The following is a 19101-nucleotide window of genomic DNA, read 5'->3' on the forward strand; positions in this document are numbered from 1 at the left end:
GCTTGGTGGGGGGCTTTGTTTTGTCTTGTTTTTCCTCCCTATTGGCACACTGAACTGATTTATTTGATAATGCCTGTCTTGCTATTTTCTTTTTGTGTCTGCAGCAAAGTATTTGAAATAATGGAGCTTTATTACTACTGTAAAAACTGGAAAGGTTTAAACCTTATTTTTCTAGTATTTCATAGGACATCTTACAACAGACCAGTTTAATAACTAAATACCAGTAAGTCACATAGCTTTGTATTATTAAAGGCAGGACATTTTCCGGTTTATTTTTTGATAATATATTCCCTGAGTGATGCTAGTAATGTAGTTTTATGCAGGTAGCCAGCTACAGCAACTTTGAAAGACAGGAGAACTGTAAAACCTCTCATGGTGAATAATATTTCTCAGATGAGTATAGAGAATTATTTTAGAAAAAACTGTTGCAGCCACCAAAAGATTTACAAAAAATGAAAAAAGTTCATCTCTGTTAAATCTTTCATTTAAGATCCTATCTCAAATCAAAGAGTCTGACCCCACCAACGACCTCAGGTCAGACTCCCGGGGAGGTCAGAGCCCACATGTAAATCCCCACAGCTTATCCACATGGTCCACTATGAAACACGTGCTATTGAAAAATTGCAATGTACTTGTTAATTAAAAATGGTGGTTCTCAGGATAACAAAACCTGTCAGGAATCTGTTAGCCTCCAGTCAAAGCATTACATGGTAGCTAGTGGCAGCCTTAAGGGTTAAGACACTTGATTTTCTTCTGCATAGGTGGTGCTATTTTAAGCCAATAGTGTGTTTAAATCCACACCGATGAAATCAATACAGCACTGCTCTACTCAAGGTGAGACCAAATAAACCTGTCGGAAGCTCTGAGAAATAGGCTTTGCAGTACACAGCGAGTGCTAAGTGCCTTTCAGTCCAGAGATCTGTCATTAAATAATCATTAGCCATCATTCACTCTTCCCAAAAAGCTCAACGCCTGAACTTGTTCAGTATCCAGTAGGTATCAGTACAGCCCCCGCGCTCATTAGCGCTTCGGGACGGTTGCGCCGCTCTCCAACAACGTGCTGCCTCGGTCCGGCGCACCTGCAAAGAGCCGCGCCGCCGCATGCACGGCGCTCGCGCCTCCCAGCCTGCCAAGCCTGTCTCAGGCCCCGAGCACACCCTGAACATTTTGCAAATGAGCGTTTCAGTCACTTGACTTCAGTTTGCAACAAAAAATACAAATGCGTGGTACGGCTCTATGTGTTTAGCCATGCGCTTACCAAAAACGTTCTGTACCTTGGAAGAGCTGAAGAGCACTGCCTAAATCCCAGGCTGCTTCACGCGTTCAGATTAAGGCTAGTGATAGATGACGTGTATCAATTACTTTCATGCAATTATAGATTCTTATCTGGCCTCACTGCAACCTTTCTTGCAGTAGGCAACGTTGACGTGAGCGCCGGTTATTACTTTGGAAGGAGGCTATATGACACAGCAGCACACCGCTTTTCTCTGTTTAACTGCAGATTCTGGGGCTGTCTGTAACATACTAATCAAAAACCAAAAAACATTTAATGGTTACTGAATACCTGACACAAAGCAATAATCAATTTCATTTTTGCGACATACAGGCATAGAGGCTAATGTGTTTTCTCTTAGCAAATGTTCCTTTTTTTACCAATGCTTTGTGAACTCTGTGCTGAAAACATCCGTTCACATTCAAAAAGCAAGCAAACGATCAGCCGTTCTCTTCAGAATGCGTTTTCACCAACAAGCTCCACTAAGCAAGCATCATCTTAAACTAATTTAATTGTCATAAGCCATATAGCCCAAAGTATTTAATAACTTGAAAATTAATTTTACCAGTGACATTGTTTCGTACCACATCTGAAAACCACAGCTGTCAGTTATGCAAGTATTAATTGTGCCTAACCTTGCTGTTTCAATTTTTAGATGCCGTTGTGTGCTTTAATTTCCAGAAATCTGTATTTCTCTTCATTACTGTCTACATAAATGAGTCATAACTAAAAGCATTTTAAACATTCATCGTACCTGTTCAAAATCTTGATTATAATCACTTTAATGTCACTTCTAATAAGGGAAATTCTGATGTATTAACTCAATGCTTTAAAAACAGCAAGTCACACTGAAAAAAATGTGCTCAATATTTCCCCATCTGAACAGCAGAGAATCCATTTTGTCTTTGACTATTTCCCTGCTCTCAGCCCTGCAAGGAAGCAGCATCCTCACCCATTTTGTGCTCCCAGAGCTGCAGCACAGTGAAATATTCTGTCATAAAAGGAACGGCACAGCGGAAGAGAAAATTCCGGTAAACTGCAACAGATTATAATGGTGGCCACAAAAAATACTTACTCTATGTAGAAAAGCACCTTTCCTACATGAGCCCAGCAGCCTTATGAAAATTACAGGGCGATGTGTCTCTTACAGCTTTCCAAATGTATGTCAACTCAAAGCATTTAACTAACTCTACCATTAATTAAATCATACACAATTTGTAATTCCATTGGGGAAATCAAATGTTACAGAATAGTGTAAGACTGCATTATTAACGTCTGCATTAGAAGGAACTAATTTGAACATAACTAAAGACAGGTAAATTTAAACCTAAGATATATTTTTTTCAACAGCATTTAGTAAGCTGTTAATAAGAGACAATTAAAGAAATTTATTGTTGAGTTTCAGATCTCTCTAGACGTAGGTAACATGTCAATAAAAACAGTACAGATCTGTATTTCACATTCTGAAGTATGATTATTATTTTATTGAAAGGAACGTTAAGAGCAAAACTGTTTTACATTATAGTAATTTTGAAACCAAATGGCAACTTTTCTGACGCTTTATGAAAAGACGTTGTTCCTGCTGGAAATCAATAGGAAGGCAGACAAAATTAGATAGCTATGATTTGCCGAGAAATCAATAAGAAACAGACCAACATCAGAAACCACGTTCTTTAACTTTTACATATTAAAATCTGACTTGCATGTGAACAGAACTTTAAGAATTTACAGGAGAAAACATGTGAGGTGCCATTTTATTTTTCTGACCTATCATATCATGTCAGACAATTTAAGGTATTTTGTTTTCAAGACCGTTCTGATTTTGACAGATTAAAACACATTCCCACTGCTTAAAGACATTATTTGATTTGAAATTATTTAATACGTCCTTAAGGACGTTCTATAACACAAAAAATCACCGCCAGATATTTATCCGCAGGCACCTCCTACGATGCTTTGCATCAGCCATCACGGGGAGGGGCGGGGGAGCTTTCAGCCCCAAGGGTGCCGAACGCGCGCTCCGCTCGGGGAACCGTGGCGGAGGAACGACGCGACGCGCAGCGCTGAGCAGCGCCCCACAAGTTTTTCCATACAGAAACATTCAGGGGAAAAGGAAAGCTTTTAGCAGCATAACAAAGAGGATTTAGACTGAGCTGAGGGTTACAATTCGTAAGGAATCTCCCCCCCAGCCTAACCCGCAAGCGACCACGTAGGGAGGTACTTTTCAGCACTGTCCCAGAGCCTTCACGTACAGTCTTTGCACTCTGGGTATGTCCTGTTCCAGCAGCCTAAGTACACACACACTTCAGATCTCCCCCGGCACCTTCCGATGGAAAGGAATTCCACTAACACTGTGAAACACGTATTTCAATATTTATTTGTTGCTTGTTTAGCAATATAGAGAGTCTTTAGACCAATATTCTTTTAACAGTCACAAAAATTTTGTTTAAACTATAGCAGACTTTACCTTTCAGTGGGATCGTTTTAATGAAACGGTGAAGCCAACAAGACTGAAATCTCATTTTCTGATTCACGATCACCCAATACAGCCAGCAAGTGGAAAAGCAGGCACCCCTCTGAAAGGCAGGCGCGGTTCGCACGGCAGCAGGAGGCGGCAGCAGGGAGGGAGGAAGCCCCACGGCAGGGCCAGGGCCGCACCGGCCCTGCGGAAGCCGAAGGCCGGGGAGCCCCAGGGCCGGGGAGCCCCAGGGCCGGCCGGTGCGACGGGCGGCCCCTGGAGCGGTTCCCACGCGGCGACGTCGCGGGCCGGGAGGGACCCGGCGCTGCCTTTCAGCACGCGCGATTTACACACGGCTTTATCGAGGGCTCCAGCGCTGAATACAGAACACACTCTATTTGGCTTTCAGTCAATTAAGCTTTAAGCTGTCAGCAAACAAGACTTTTAAGTTAATTTTGAATCGCCACAAATCAAGTTGAAGGTTGTGAAAGGGCAGGCTCACATGCCGGCATGAAAAAAGGCAGTTTAATTGCCTCTGAATAGCTATTATATGCTGCAATTGGCCTATTGAATCTTAGATGATCTATTTGTTTATCAAAGAGCAAAGACTGGTAAAAGAATGCAATGTATGAAATTTAATCTTTTCCCTCTTGCGTAAGTAGGTAAAATTAAAGTTTTTGCATATAACAAGTACTACTGAAATTATTGTCTTTTAATGCAATTCAATGGGTTTGCATTATATCTTTTTTTTAGTAGTTAAAGCTGTCCAAACGACAGCTGAAATGTGAAAACAAGCAATTTCCAGTGCAGTAAGATATTGCTTTTTTTTTTTTAAATTTCCATCAGTTTTTTTTTATACACTATGTAGATAACTGCTGTTTTGAAACCATGAGTTTGAAAACCTATCCAGAAGAAAGGTAAAATGCTATAAAACCAGTTGCTATTAAAACATGTTACAAAAAAACTGCTAAAAGTTTCATACCAGACCTTGGCCTTCATGAAAAATCCCTTTGCTTAGAATATATCAAGATCTGACAGTACCAACAGGAACGGGTCTTAAAACTTAAAAACTGTTTTCATCAATCCACCTAGAAAAACTGCACCACAGGCCAAGGAAATACCATTTAAAAATGTACAATAGAAGTAATTTTAAGAATAACATCCTTTAACTTTGCTGTGGCTAATCATACACTTAAAATACATGGTTAACCATGGAAAAGGGTCTGGCTGATTTCTTAACACAATGCATATACACGTATCAAATAGTAAACCCTAAAATTCTTACAAGTGAATGGGCACAATTTCTCTTTTTGTGTCTAACTACAAGATTCTTTCAAACAGGTCTAGTGCAGCCAGCTGCAATTCTTCACTTGCTACATCATGTAAGATTTCGACTATGTATTCTGGTAACAGCTCCATTATGCACTTAATACTGACCTCAGCCAAAACCCTCCTGTTTTATGTTCTTTCTATCATCAGGTCCTGCAAACTTGCGTGAAGAGGAGTGGTTTGCATATAGAAAGTGAAAAGTTATGCATAGCTAAAAACACTTTAAAAATTATTGAGAAGTAGCGAAAGAGATCTGCCAATGATGGAAAAAGTAACCAAAACTAAATGTGTGAAGAGTTTACTCTTCCAGCACTGGAAGAGGCCTCTCGTAAGGAAATCATGTGGTTACGACTACGTCTCTCATTTCACGTCTGCATTTAACCAGGCTGTTGCATCCCAGTATTTCTGTAGCACGGGAGGGACTGGCGCGGTTGCAGGAATGGAGTGCCCCCGCGAGCAGCGCTGCCTTCGCAGCACGGCTTCCTTACCAGTAGACAGCAACACCTGGAACGCTACAAAGCGCGTACGAAGGAAGTCCGACCGGAGCGCGGGAAGAAGAGGCCGCTCTGCAGGCTCTGGGGGTCTGGAGAAGGGAGGACGAGAGGCTGGCCGCAGGCTGCGGTGCAGACAGAGCGGCTGACAAAGCTCAGGACAGCTCTACAGGCATGGGCCAATCTGCCAGGCTCACAGCGTTACGGTTGCCTCCTGCTTGCTTTGAGCCATGAGGCTCATTACACAGCATGAAAAGAGATGGGCCAGGAGGATTTTCTGAAGAGAGAACCAGAGCTTCCCCGCAGCACTTTCATTCATGCAAGAAAGACAAAAGTTTTCAGGCAAATGGGATTAAACAGCTACCGCTACGTGCAGGTGACCAGACAAAACGTTCCTTGGGCAGGACGGTGAAAGATGGGGTTTTTACAGTGAGTATTTATGATCTCATCCTGGCATACCATGCAGACTGGTACAGACCACAGTTCTGCTATCACAAACCATTGACTGGTCAACAGTTTCTGTTCAGCAGGTTATTGTGCTACTGGATGTGCAGAGCAAGTTCTGGGATTTCAACGCAGAGAAATATTTTCTTCTTTTTTAAGTTCAACATAGACTGACGTAGTGCTGAGACAACACCTGATATTTTTGAGAAGGAAAATAGGTCAGAGGAGCTGAGAAGGCATTGAAGTCACAAGAGCAGTACACAGAGCAAATGTGTTTTAAACTGATGAAGTGGGGACCTCTGAAAGGATTACCCCAAGAAATGTTGTCTATGTATTCTTGAGGTTAGAGGAAGTGTTCAGACGATACATGAAAGGGTTATGCATCCAGGCGTGATGAGACCACCACATCCATGCAGACCTTATCTCTTCCTCCATGAGTCAAAACAGTCCCTAAGGCACCAGCAGTGTAACTCTCAGTCATAAGAGATGTTCTGTACCCACACGAGTAACTCTGCCCATGTTTGGTTCTTTTCATAAGCTATATGTAATTATGAATGAAATTGCGGCTTGACATTTTAAACCTTATTTAACATCTATGTCATTTTTCACCGGCAAGTCCAAAAACATAAATTAAAAAAGTACAGAGGTTTTAGGTCTTTGCTTTACATCACTACTTCACTGCCTCAGGAATTAGTATAATCTCAGGGCAACAGCACTTACATATCTAAGTAATAAACACAGCCATTTCAGAATTGTTATTTGTACTGTTGATGCAGTAAATTCATATTCTGCAATGAAGTTAATAAGATTACAAATAGAAAACAGCTCACTTGTTGCATAAAACACAAGAGAGTGATCTCACACTACAGATGTCTACTACACTTAAACAAAAAACCCTCCCAAATTTCATAAGTTGCTTCCAACACTAATGGAAATCTTAAGGAAGTTGTACCTTATATTTACCAATATATTGGTCATCAATTATGAGATTCAGGTAACAACCACCAGCACAAGCTTCTGGGAAAGTAATCTCCACATGGAAACTCCTAGACCCCAGTAGTTAACTTTGTAAGAACTGTCTTCCACAGACAAATGGTTAATTTATGCAAGTAAATACTGCTAAAAGCCATGGATACCATGCACGTTAAGAGCAGAACAGCCTCCTAAAGTGTTTGGTCCATGACTAAAGCTGACTTACCCCAAAACACTTACACCTTGCCAGCACTGTTACATTTAGCACATGCAATCAAGCTTACTGAGGTGGATTAAGGGAAATTGCACAGGTATTTGCAACTGTTTGTCACCACACACAGTTCTGAAGTGCTTGGACATAAGAAGGAGCTGTACCGATACTGTCGCACGTCCCAAAGCCAGCACGGGAGTGGCGTTACCTGTGTTAGCGGTGTCTCACGCCCGAGCTGCTGCACTCCTTGCTAGCGCTGCGGCACACACTGCAAGGGACTTCCCTGCCCGCTGCCTCCTCAGGTACCATGAGGGGAGCAGAACTCCTCTTGTCGAATGTTAGAATGCAAAAACTGTGCTTCTGAAGGCATTCTTCAAATGTAAGACAAAGATGACAATATAGCCTTTTTTTAGGCAAAACAACTTCTGTAAAGACGTTGGACAAGAATGGTACCAAAGCTGGTGGCCTTGCTGTGTCCCAAATGCATCATCCAGCAATGACAGGAAGCAGAAAATGTTTAAACACTCATGGGCCTCCGCAATCAAAGAAAATGCCACATAGATTTCAGCATATTCCTGCCACACACTTTAACATCATTACGCTATTATTAGAACCAAAAAAAGAAAACAGAGAGCATATGAGACTTACGAAGCTTTTGTTTGCAATGCTAACCAAAGATGAACCACAACAGAATAAAAAGAAAACAAAAAATGAGGACCCTCAAGAATACTAGAAAAAACACATTTTAATACATTGCATTTATAACCTGTGCCTCTCTAAAACTCCACTTCTACACCTGAAGAGATTATTCCAAATAATTTTCTTTTGACTGTAACAATCTTTAAAAGTCTTTGATTGAGTTAAGGAAAACACCATGCTGAAGCATTTCTGCCTATCATCACTGAAAGAAGATGAGCAGCCAAAAGAATACAATTAAGGCATAAGTGTTTTTCTAAGACAAAGAGAACTAACTTTTCCCAAGTTAATATGATTTTTCAGAGTAACTGTGGCACAGAGGGAGACTGCATAGTGTTGGAAGACGACATCTGCCACCAAAATAACAAAAGAATTTCAGACAAGAGTCCCAGATCAATTTTCACAAAGTACTGACGTATAAAGCACTCATTGATGCTGATTTCCCACTTACACGCACAAAGTAAGATGGTGGAAGGACTGATACTACTTAGATACATGATGCAAAGTTTAGTATTAAGCTGTATATCATCAAATAAGTATGGATATCAGGAAGTATACAAAACTAAGTGAAAGAAGTTATGTTTTCAAATACAAAAGTATTTGTAGATGAATACATGTTAAACACTGCTTCTTATGCTACACTAAAGAAATAAGTATTTAATAGCCTTCATTCAAAACTGCACTGTCTGCAAATACTGCTTTCATGTGATATACTGATTTCATTGAAATACGTGATAGATGAAGTAAATATTTTAAAATTTGAAGTGTTACCTTCTCCTGTGATAAGTCACGGCCTCTAGTCTAGGACATCACGGTGTAAAGACATAGAGAGAATGCTAAGCTTAACACACCGAAACATCCACCTTCTAGACATAGCAACTCTGCTGGGTTTTTACCCTCAGCAGTTTCGCTGCCCTCGTGGGAGGTAGGGAGAGAGGCTGGGCTGTGTCCTGCACCTCCCGGCCAGCAGCTCTCACTGTTAGTCCTCAACTGCAGAAAACCTGCAGCACATGGGTAACTACATGTCATGGTTTAGACCCAGCCGGCAACTAAGCTCCAAGCAGCTGCTTGCTCACTCCCCCACCATGGGACGAGGGAGAGAATTGGAAAAGTGAGGAAACTTGTGGTTTTATATAAAGACAGTTTAATAGGTCAAGCAAAAGCCATGCACGCAAGCGGAGCAGGAATTCACTCACCACTTCCCATGGGCAGGCAGGGTTTCAGCCATCCCCAGGGAAGCAGGGCTCCATCACGTGTGACAGTGACTTGGGAAGACAAACGCCATAACCCTGAACCTCCACCCCTTCCTTCTTCTTCCCCCCAGCTTCATATACCGAGCATGACGTTGTATGGTATGGAATATCCCTCTGGCCAGCCTGGGTCAGCTGTCCTGGCTGTGTCCCCTCCAGCTTCCCATGCACCCCCAGCCTCCTCGCTGGCCGGCCAGCACGAGAGGCTGGACTGTCCTTGACTGCTTAGCAACAACTGAAAACATAAGCACATTATCAACATTTTCTCATTCCCAATCCAAAACATAGCCTCACACTGGCTCCTGGGAAGAAAATTAACTCTATCCTGAAACCAGGACACTGCATTCCAAGTTTTGCATGTCCTTTGCGACACAGCTCGGGGAGAGGACACCTTCCAGCCGGCAGACAAGCAGCTGCTGAACGCCGTGAAGCTGGCACATCCATCCAGGCATCCGAGTTTTACTTTTTACAGCTCCGTGGGCTCACAAGCTGGAGAAAAACTGACGCTGCTTCCTACAGAGCACAACTATATTTAACAACGCTGCAACACAAGTTAGAGCTTAAAACCTGTGTATACTGCCTTTTGTTAAGTAAATAATTTTGAAATTTTCGTTCACGTTTACTCACTTTTTCAGCCTTTTATTTTTTTTTAAATCTAGGGTCATTTTAGAAGTGTCAGGTTTTTTTAACCAATGTAAATGTTACAAGCAAACACAAGCTGGCAGCCCGGTTTGTATCTGGCTCTTCGGCAGCCCTTGGCCAGCTCCTGCCGCAGCTGCCAGGCCCGGCTGAGGACGGACCTTGCCGCTGCAGCGCTCGGCATGGCCCACAGCCCGCAACTGCTCTGCTCCCTTCACCAGAAACCGCCCCAGCAGACCCCAAGACAAACCAGCTTTCTTGAATTCGTGCTTCCTTAATGAGTACACGCGGCACTCTCCCACCGCTGACAGATGCCATCCAGACAGATGTCAAGTCCGTAACCCCCTCACAGGGAGCAGAGCTCTTAATGGCATTTACGGGGTGACATCTGCCTGACTGGCACATGCCCGTATCTTTTCAAATACAAGCAGCTTTGTTGAAAAACCCTGTTTTTACGTGAATTACATTTCCTTAAAAAAAACAACCAAAACAGAATTTTACCCATAATTTCATGCTTCCTTGTAGACAGCTAATTACAAATTTTAGGAACCTAGATTCTCAATTAACTTGATGTACAATTACCTATTAGACACACTACTCGCGGTGCTTCAGAATTCATGTCAGTATGCAAGAAAACTTGATCAAAAATTAACTTTTACACATTAAATAACCTGTGTCTGAACTCACATTCCATTTTTAATTGTAACAGAAGTCCCAAGTGACAAAGACGGGTCAGTGCGTATTTTCTCTATTTTTGTAATTAGCATCTGAAAGGGATGAAGTTTGCTTTAGATGATAAAACCTCACTTTTCTGGCGTTTTACACAATAGTCAGCGCATGATACGGTAGATGGTTTCCCAATGAGTGATTAAATACAAATTAAAAGCCTCTTTGATCTCTCTATGGTGGGCTTTGGAGATACAAAAATGTATGTGACAGGGTTTGTGGAAGGTGCTCAGGTTCAGCCTAACCTACTTAAAAAGAAACCCAGCAGGAACTTTGTCCAGAGACTGACTCTTTTGGCACCCTCATTGTGCTGAACAGTGGGCCACTGGCTTGTTTGCTGGGGACGACAGATGGTGTCATTTGTTGTGTACCTCCACTCCACCCCAAATTTTCAGTGCAAGCCTGGCTGGTAATGGGAGGGATGCAATGGGCAAGGGCACCTGTCGCTCCCGCTTCAAAGCAGCCAGCTCCAGCAGTATGAAAGAGAATGAAGAGAAACCACCAAAGTAGTCCAGAAGCTCAACATATTATAAAAAATTTAAGAAAAAAAGCGCATAGTATATGACTTAACAGATGACCGTCCACAACATTCAGCTCACAGTTTGTTGAAATATTTTCTTCTGTTACAGTGTAAGCCTTTGAGTAAGAAACTGTAACAACACACAGTGAAAAATATATCACCTAGGAACTAATTTAAAACTATTTCAATAGTTAGATGGTACCAAAATCAGAAAGCCTAGACAGTTCGGGTAAAATAAGAAGTATGCAAGATATGAGAAAATGCTGGAAGTTAAAAACATCTGCAAATGCATTCCATATACTGCTGCACTTCAGCAGCAGCGATGGTGCGGCAAGACGCAACGTGAATCACAAGAAACAGAACCCCTGTCCTTACACTGTTGAATCTTTAACACAGACAAGACTAGCTCTTTAATCAGTGACAATATTCAAGTTTAGACTATAGGCTAATCTAGCAATATTTCCTGCTTCTGACTTTGCTGGTTAAAGGATAGTTATTGCTTAAAAAATAGTACTCATTATGCACAAAAATAGATTTGTGAATATTGACAGAAGGTTTAAAAGATTAAATTTTCAAGTTGACGAACATTTATCAGGAGCATTCCCAGATTTTATTTTCTGTATAAACCTTTGTATGTGCACTACTACAACTGCTGGGACAGCCTCTTATCAGAAAAAAGTGTCTGTACAATGCACAAGTCAGATGAGAGTCTGCTTGACTGAGACTCCTTTTGATTACATGGCTAAACAAAGAGTATTTTTAAAGCACCTGTTTACTGCCTTACCCTGCCACAAGACATTTTCAAACAGATCTTTCTCCCTCCGTGCAAGGGATCACCGAGGGACAAGAAGGCTGACCATTATTTCTTCCCTTTCTGTGCACTAACATCTCACGGCAGCATACAGCAGAAAATGGACTGGACCAAATAGTAAGCCTTATTTCTGTAGCTAAAGCAGTCCACATGCCCTACCTCCCAGCTTTTTGGAATGACAGATCCTTAGGAATAAATTGCATTTCAATTCAATTCCCCACTATCCTGATGCAGCACTTGACTATGCTATACCACAGTGCTTCCTAAAGCAATAAATGTTTATGTTGGCTCAAGTAGAATTGAATGAGAATTGTATCTGTCACTGTTTGTATTTATGGAAATACCAAAACAGAATAACTGGTCCAAGAACAGCATATTTAATTAATTTGTTACCTGTCAGGCCACCTGTTGGAGCACTACCATTTTACAAACAAGCCAGCTTAAGCGAGTTGTCAGTACTACGGTTCTGTTCCTCAGGGCAGTGTTACCTCCTAGGAGCAGGCACAAGAGCAGTCACAGCAGTCTGTTTCTTGAATTTCCCACCCACTGACACTTTATTTTCATACAGCTATTAAAAACAAAGTGTAAAAAACCCATAAACTGTTTACTGTTTAATAGCAGACAGAGTCGGTAACCAAAGCAATTAGGGGGCACAAAATCTGTTTGCTAAGGTCGGAACGGCATTCCAAGGACATCTAACTCTCCCTCCGCAAGAGCCGTGTGTCTTACGTAAAACTCCTCCAAATCTCCCAGAACTAGGCAAACCATCTAGCAAAGCTCTTAGGGCTTGCTTCTGCTTCTACCTCGCACACACGTACGTGGTCCCACTGCTTCAGACAACGGCCCAGATGAGTTCCAGCATGTACTTTCTTTTCCACCAAAGAAGTGGAAAAGAAGTTGGCTGAGCTGACTGCTGGTGCTCACAGAATGGTCCAGGTGCAGATTTAACAAACAGAGGTATGCCTTTGAAAACGTGGTATCTACAAAACCAAGGTAGGCAATACTTCTATAGTCTTTGCAGCTGAGATGGCTCTACATGCCATTCAGAGTTCAAGGAAGTGGGAAAAAAAATTTTAAAAAATTAATGGTTAATTAGAAGGAGGAACGGGTTTGTACTTTGCAAGTGTCATTGTCAATAATAACGTGAATAAGGTTATCGTTACAAAATGCGATTGCCATGGAAAAATTCCACATTATGCAGTGCTGAAGAGGCTGGTGGTATTATCTAAGTCAGCGGAAAAGAGACAAGAATAAACCTTTCATGGCAAGAGCCATCTTTCATTGTATGTGGCACCATCACCACAAGGTCTTCACTGAGTCCTGGCATTCCTATTACAACAAGCAACACCAAAACCCACCGACAGGACATTTGCCTAAGTCTGCAAACATCTACAGTTACTCTGGGAATTAATTCGAACTAAATTAATTCTAAACTTGCTAGAAGTTTCTGTTGATTAGGTATAAGAGCAATCCATACAATACTCAGAATATACATGTCATTGTGTGTGTCATATGTTAGTTATTTCCGTTACTAAGGTAACGTCGCACACCTCGGAGGCAAACATTCCTGCAAACCTGGAAGTTACTTCCTTGAAGTTCTTCATTTCCCAAACAGCTCCACACAGTAACCTTGGCGGGTTTTTAAAGGCAGTCTGTTTGTGCTGCCCTATCATTTTCGTTTTAAGTGAATAAATGGGTCAGAGGTAGCGATGCCCTGTTGGGATCACTCTGTACTGCTCGGCCTTGAGGAGAAGGAGCTGTGGTAAACAACTAAGAAGCAGCAAGGAATACAGGAACACCTGCAAGCAGCGAATCCTGACTGTGTGAGAGGCGCGTGGACAGCGCGTGATATTTTGTATATAGCCAATTGCAATAACGTGTGTAACAAGCTGTAACCAATCATGAGTGTGTGCGCGGTGACTAAACAAAAATTATGATATATATTGGAGTCAGACAAGACAATAAACGGCTTCGGAATATAACTCTCAGAGTTGTGAAGTCCATCCTTCTCCCGCAAAGCACTACAGTGCTGCCCTTTGCACAGCCTCGGTGACATTTGACCATTTATCCCTGTTGCGTGCTCAGCCACGTCCTTGCTTTACTACCCCTATAGATGCTGCTGCACTTATGTTAAAACATAAAAACAAGCATTTGTATCTCCAAGTATCTAACAGTGCTATGCTGTTGGTGTTTTGGTTTTTCTTCTTAAAGTATCTTGCTCTTCCTTTATTTATTGGAAAAACCTATTTGGATTTCTAAAATAAAACTTAGATGCTATCTTGGATCCCAAATTTGCATTGAAAATACAAATAGATCACAAGTTACAAAAGTAAAAAATAATTCTTTTGAAAAAGCCAATTTACCATCATGATGAATTACAAAATGTTGACCACTAAAGCTAGTAGATTTTACGCCCAACTAGGAAAAAATGCTGTTGTCCATACATGAACTATTTGAGGAAAGCGTTTGCTCTAGTTTTAGTTATCCAGAAAAGCCTTTCAGGCATTAAAGATAGCAATAAATACTACTACTACATCAGAAGACTATTCTTGCATGTATTTTCAGTGCATTTGAAGACAGACCCAATCTTCTAAATAACTCCTGCGTGTGTGTTTTTAAATGCTTAGGAGGCACTGTAGTGTATTACTGAAGTATTTTCCAGAAACAGGCTTCAGTGCTTTTCAGCCAGCTAAGCTAAAATGCTTTAATCTCTAAAAGGACTGATGTGAAAGTGATCCTTTTAAGAAATTATTTGGATAAATGAAAGCATTTAGTGAATCTCAATTTGAACTGAAAAAAAATCCTGTTGGCCACTGCACACCAGCATTACTTTGTGCAGTCAATCATTAAATATTAGCCTTGGTAGGACTACAGAAAGAAGCTGCATCATTTTAAGGTAAAGTTAAATTTAAATTGTCTCAAAACTTTTTTTGTATTCTACCAACACAAAACTAATTGTATTCAACTGTAGACTAAAATTTCATCTTTACTCAGGATACTTTTTAAAATCTCGACCAATTTTAATAAACAGAAACACTTTCTCTGTAAATAAAATTGTTACTACCATCAGACAGTACCAATTTAAGTGGTTAAGTTTTTGGAAAACCTCAAAACTCGACAGTCTAGCACATAGCAAAAAAACATACATAATTTGGGACTTACTCCATCTTCAACCTCTTTCCCATGAAAAGAACATATGACGTTGAAGGGGCAGAAAGCTGTCCCAGATGTAACACATGCTTGTTTATAATACTACTATTGCTAAAGCTTCCAGAAAAAGAAACAGAAGGTCTCCAACAGATGTGGAGCCAAGGAGATGGTGTATGTTCCGGAAGGAAGCACTGATCTGACATGCTGAAATCTATGTTTCGACGTATGCCGAGCCCATTTATTTGTTTATTTTTTCCAAGGGTCCATCCTCTCTTCATTGCTGTTTCTTGACAAGTCCTGCATTGTCCCCTAGCTGCTAAAGGCATTCTCAGCACCCTACCTCCCTCTTGGCTATCTCCAGTTAGCCTTTTACCCCCAACAGGTCTTACCAGTCCCTACTCCAGACAGGCTGTTTTTCCACCAGCAATAATCCTGTCTCAGGCACCTTCAACTAGAGACTTGACCCAAAACTAGATTGGTCATACTAACCATCTTTAGGTCAATAGAAATAACTAGTTTTCTTTTAGACTTTCACAAAAATCTATACAAAGCTCAGTCAAAAAAAAAAGATAGTTTTCACACTCTACGATCTGTAGGATGCTATGCTAAAACACATACCGTAATAATTCAAATTCCAAGGATATTGATACTAGCATATAGGTATTTTCCTTAGGACACTGCATGAGTAAACATGAAAAAAGACTCAAAAGATAACTGCTTATAATTAAATGCATATTTTTTGTATGGTCTCTCATTTCAGAATATGCCTTGATGGACCAGAACTCTTGACTTTACCTGCCAGTCTACAATAAACTAGAGCAACAGTAAAAAAGGAATGAGTATTTTAGAAATTAAATACACTTGAACTCTATGTGCAACAAAATCGCAGTGCTTACTTGTTGCAAAAAACCCCTCAATTCAATCAAGCAGACTGATTGTAGCACCCTTACATCAGATCTTCCACCAAGGTAAATAATTTAAAGGATAACTATGAAGAATCTTATAAAGCTTTTAATCTTTGAGAACTACAAGCTAAACATGTCTGTTGCAGGCACACTTAAAAGCTCAAAACACATATATTAAAATTCAGATAATGATTCAGAAGTAACACAATAATATCATGGAAGTTACAGTTAAGCACATATTTAGTTTTTGTCTACAGCTCTTTTCTACTTTTGAATAACTTTGTTTCTAATAGCACACTCTTGTTCATAAGCAACTTTAGTATTTCGTTTTCTCATGAAAAATATGCTATTTGGCAGACAGTATTCCATCTCCTTTGCACAGTACCTAGTGTATCAAAAAATAACTTATTATATTAATGCTCACCTGCCGTGATGTCATCATCAACCAGATCATGCTCTTCTTCCTGAACTTTTCCCTCTGTTCCCAATGAATCTGGGCTTGCACTACCAGTTTGAATGGCTTCTGTGGTTACTCCAGCTGAAAGAAACAACCGGACACCCGCAAAAGTCAGTAATATTTGCAGAGAACATCCTTAGATCAGGAAAAAAAGTCATCATCTTTTGATATTCTGAACCATGCAATGTAACTCTAGGAAACACAGATAAAACAAAGGGCAACTATTTTCTGGTTTCCCTTCATACTGTATGCAGATTTTTCACAAATCTACATCTTAAAAGTCTTTTCTACACTGTAAACATCTCTTCTGTATTTTCTTCTTTTTCTGCCATCTTCTAGCATCACTACAAATAGATACACATATTATACACTAACAACTTATTTAGCCACAAAATACAGAGTTCCAGCAGAACTTCTCTTACATCCCCGCTCAATACTTCATCTCTTGCCAAAAAAGTGGTGTTTTTCCAGATGACCTTCAGAGTATATTAATTCAGCTGACTCATTCCATGTCATTTGGGTTGGGATGCATCTGTTAGTTGCTATTAGAAGCTACACAGTGCACACCAAATCATGCCACATAACACCATGCGATTAAAGTTAGAATTCACCAGTTATAATCTTTAATTATTCCCTATATGAGCCTTACCACAATTCAATCATTGTCAAAAGAAGTGTTTTGCTCAGGGTAAAAAAAGTACAGTCTCACAAATAGCCTATCCAAAGAGCTTTAAGCAGACTGAAGGGATGCCCTGATACGATTTTTTTCCTCCCAATACATCTTCTATGTTAGCCTATACTATCACAAATCTTGTTATATGAAGAGGTTCCTGCTTTACGGACTGTGGCATTACACTTGCAATGCATAGCGGCATTAAGTCCCCATTATAAAAAAGGGCCACGGCCCTTTGCCAGCACCAACCAAATTTCAACAAGACATCAAGTCTCTGTAAATGGCTGCCTTGCAGACAGCCCTCCCTGACCAACACACACACCATGCAATGCCTCGGCACTGAGCGCTGCCCACTGTACCTGCTGCTGCTCCTCTTCTGCTTTTAGATCATCTTTATGAAATCATTAACGTGCATTACCTCAGCTCTCAGTAGTTTTCATGTAATAACTTCCTAGTCTTCTCCAAACATATGAATGTGATTGATAAATGAAAAGATGACAGTATCTCAAGGGGGCAATCTCTGTTGGCTGGGTACAGCAAGGTTTGTGAATCCACGCCCAAACGCCATTTAACTCTGGGTCATCTTTAAACCAGTTCAGAAACTTTAACATTCTCATGAGTATTCCAGATCTTACTTGTTTCAGTACTGTTGTTAAACACTGAGTATTCACAGCAAAGTAATTACTTCAACACAGTGATTGTCTGACAGCAATTTCTAACCTTATTCTGGCATAACCTCTTTATAAAGAAACTAGTACCTTTTAATAACTTTCTGAACATCCATTTTGTTGTGTCAACACATATGGAAAACAGTGACAACAAATATACAACCAGATTGGAACACACTGCCAAATCAATAGCGTATCACTTCATTAAACATGCTGGCATGACTGTACAGAGATCACATGCAATTACAAATTGCACATGAACCTTATTCAGGACACTTTTAAAAAATAAGGAGTTCGCTGTTATGGTGCAGCCGATGCAGCCCGTGGGCATCTCTCCCTGGGGTCTTTACCAGCATCCATACAGACATCAGGATTCCAGCACCGCTTTGCCAAAATACTTTTTGGTTTTCACCTTCAAGTTCCAACTATTTTCTAACACTACTATTTATTTGTATATACCTACTGGAGTCAGTCTGTGGGTAAAGGGGGAGAGAGGAGGTTATTTTTGAAATCACTGCTTTACATTTTGCATTACAGTTAGTATAAGCAGCTGCTAATCTCTGCAGGCACAGCAAGCATCTAGCTGTTCCCTAAATATCACTTTCATAGTCTAAAATTCTTTGATTCCTTTCCACACCCAGCCAAGAGTGAAGAGTTAGCATGCCTTTTGAAAACTACAGTGTGAAGGCTCTGACTGCTGAGCTTTCATCTCCAAAGACCATTTTCTGTGGTTGAACACCCAAGTCAGTAGAAGCCAAGGGTCTAGCAGTCCCTAAACAGTAGGTTTAGGCTGGGCCGAAATTCAAAGCCTTTTATTTAGTTAGTTGTTATCTCACTCTTTTCCCTGCTTTCTAGCCCTGGGTTGCTGAAAAGAGGCTGATTTTCCACATTAAAGGTGCTACACCTTTCTAAAGAGCTTAGCGAGGCTAGTTATAACACAACTGAAGGACGTAAGTGCCTTTGCATGAGTTGATGCTAAGTACAGTGTATAAAAAATTAGAGAAGTTTCTTACAATTTTATACAATTAAAATAAAAGTGTAAATCAAAATCTATTTAATCAGAATGATTAAACATTCTCCAAAAGCCACCGAATGGATAAAGCCAAAAGGGGAGAAAAATAGCAAGCACACAAATATGCCAGGCAGTAAATAATCATTTCCTCTCAATGAAAATCCAGTAGGAAGGAACATGTTTTCCTGGACACAAGTGTTTTCTACATAATTCTCAAAAAATATCTTAGAAACACGTTTTAGAAGTGAAAAGATCATAAAACCCTGAATGTGTTAGAAATAAGCCAGATGACATTATTCAAAAATATTGGACAATTAAGATACAAGTGTATTAGAAACTTACACCATTATTACAATTCACTATTTACTACGTCATCTTAAACTCATTATTCATTGAATACATTAAAATGTTGCAGC

General features: G+C 40.4%; 1 protein-coding gene across 2 annotated transcripts in view; it reads right to left on the bottom strand.

Annotated features, from left to right (window-relative positions):
- WDR7 (WD repeat domain 7) overlaps positions 1-19101 on the bottom strand; it is a gene marked incomplete at its 5' end in the record, with an annotated part of 133050 nt that overhangs the window by 77244 nt on the left and 36705 nt on the right. For both annotated transcript variants that reach the window (XM_082012846.1, XM_082012845.1), the window contains one exon: positions 16300-16413. In XM_082012846.1, coding sequence (XP_081868972.1) covers positions 16300-16413 — 114 coding nt within the window. The remainder of the gene's footprint in view (positions 1-16299; positions 16414-19101) is intronic.

Source organism: Phaethon aethereus (genome assembly GCF_964289735.1).
Source record: "Phaethon aethereus genome assembly, chromosome: Z".
Lineage (NCBI taxonomy): Eukaryota > Metazoa > Chordata > Aves > Phaethontiformes > Phaethontidae > Phaethon > Phaethon aethereus.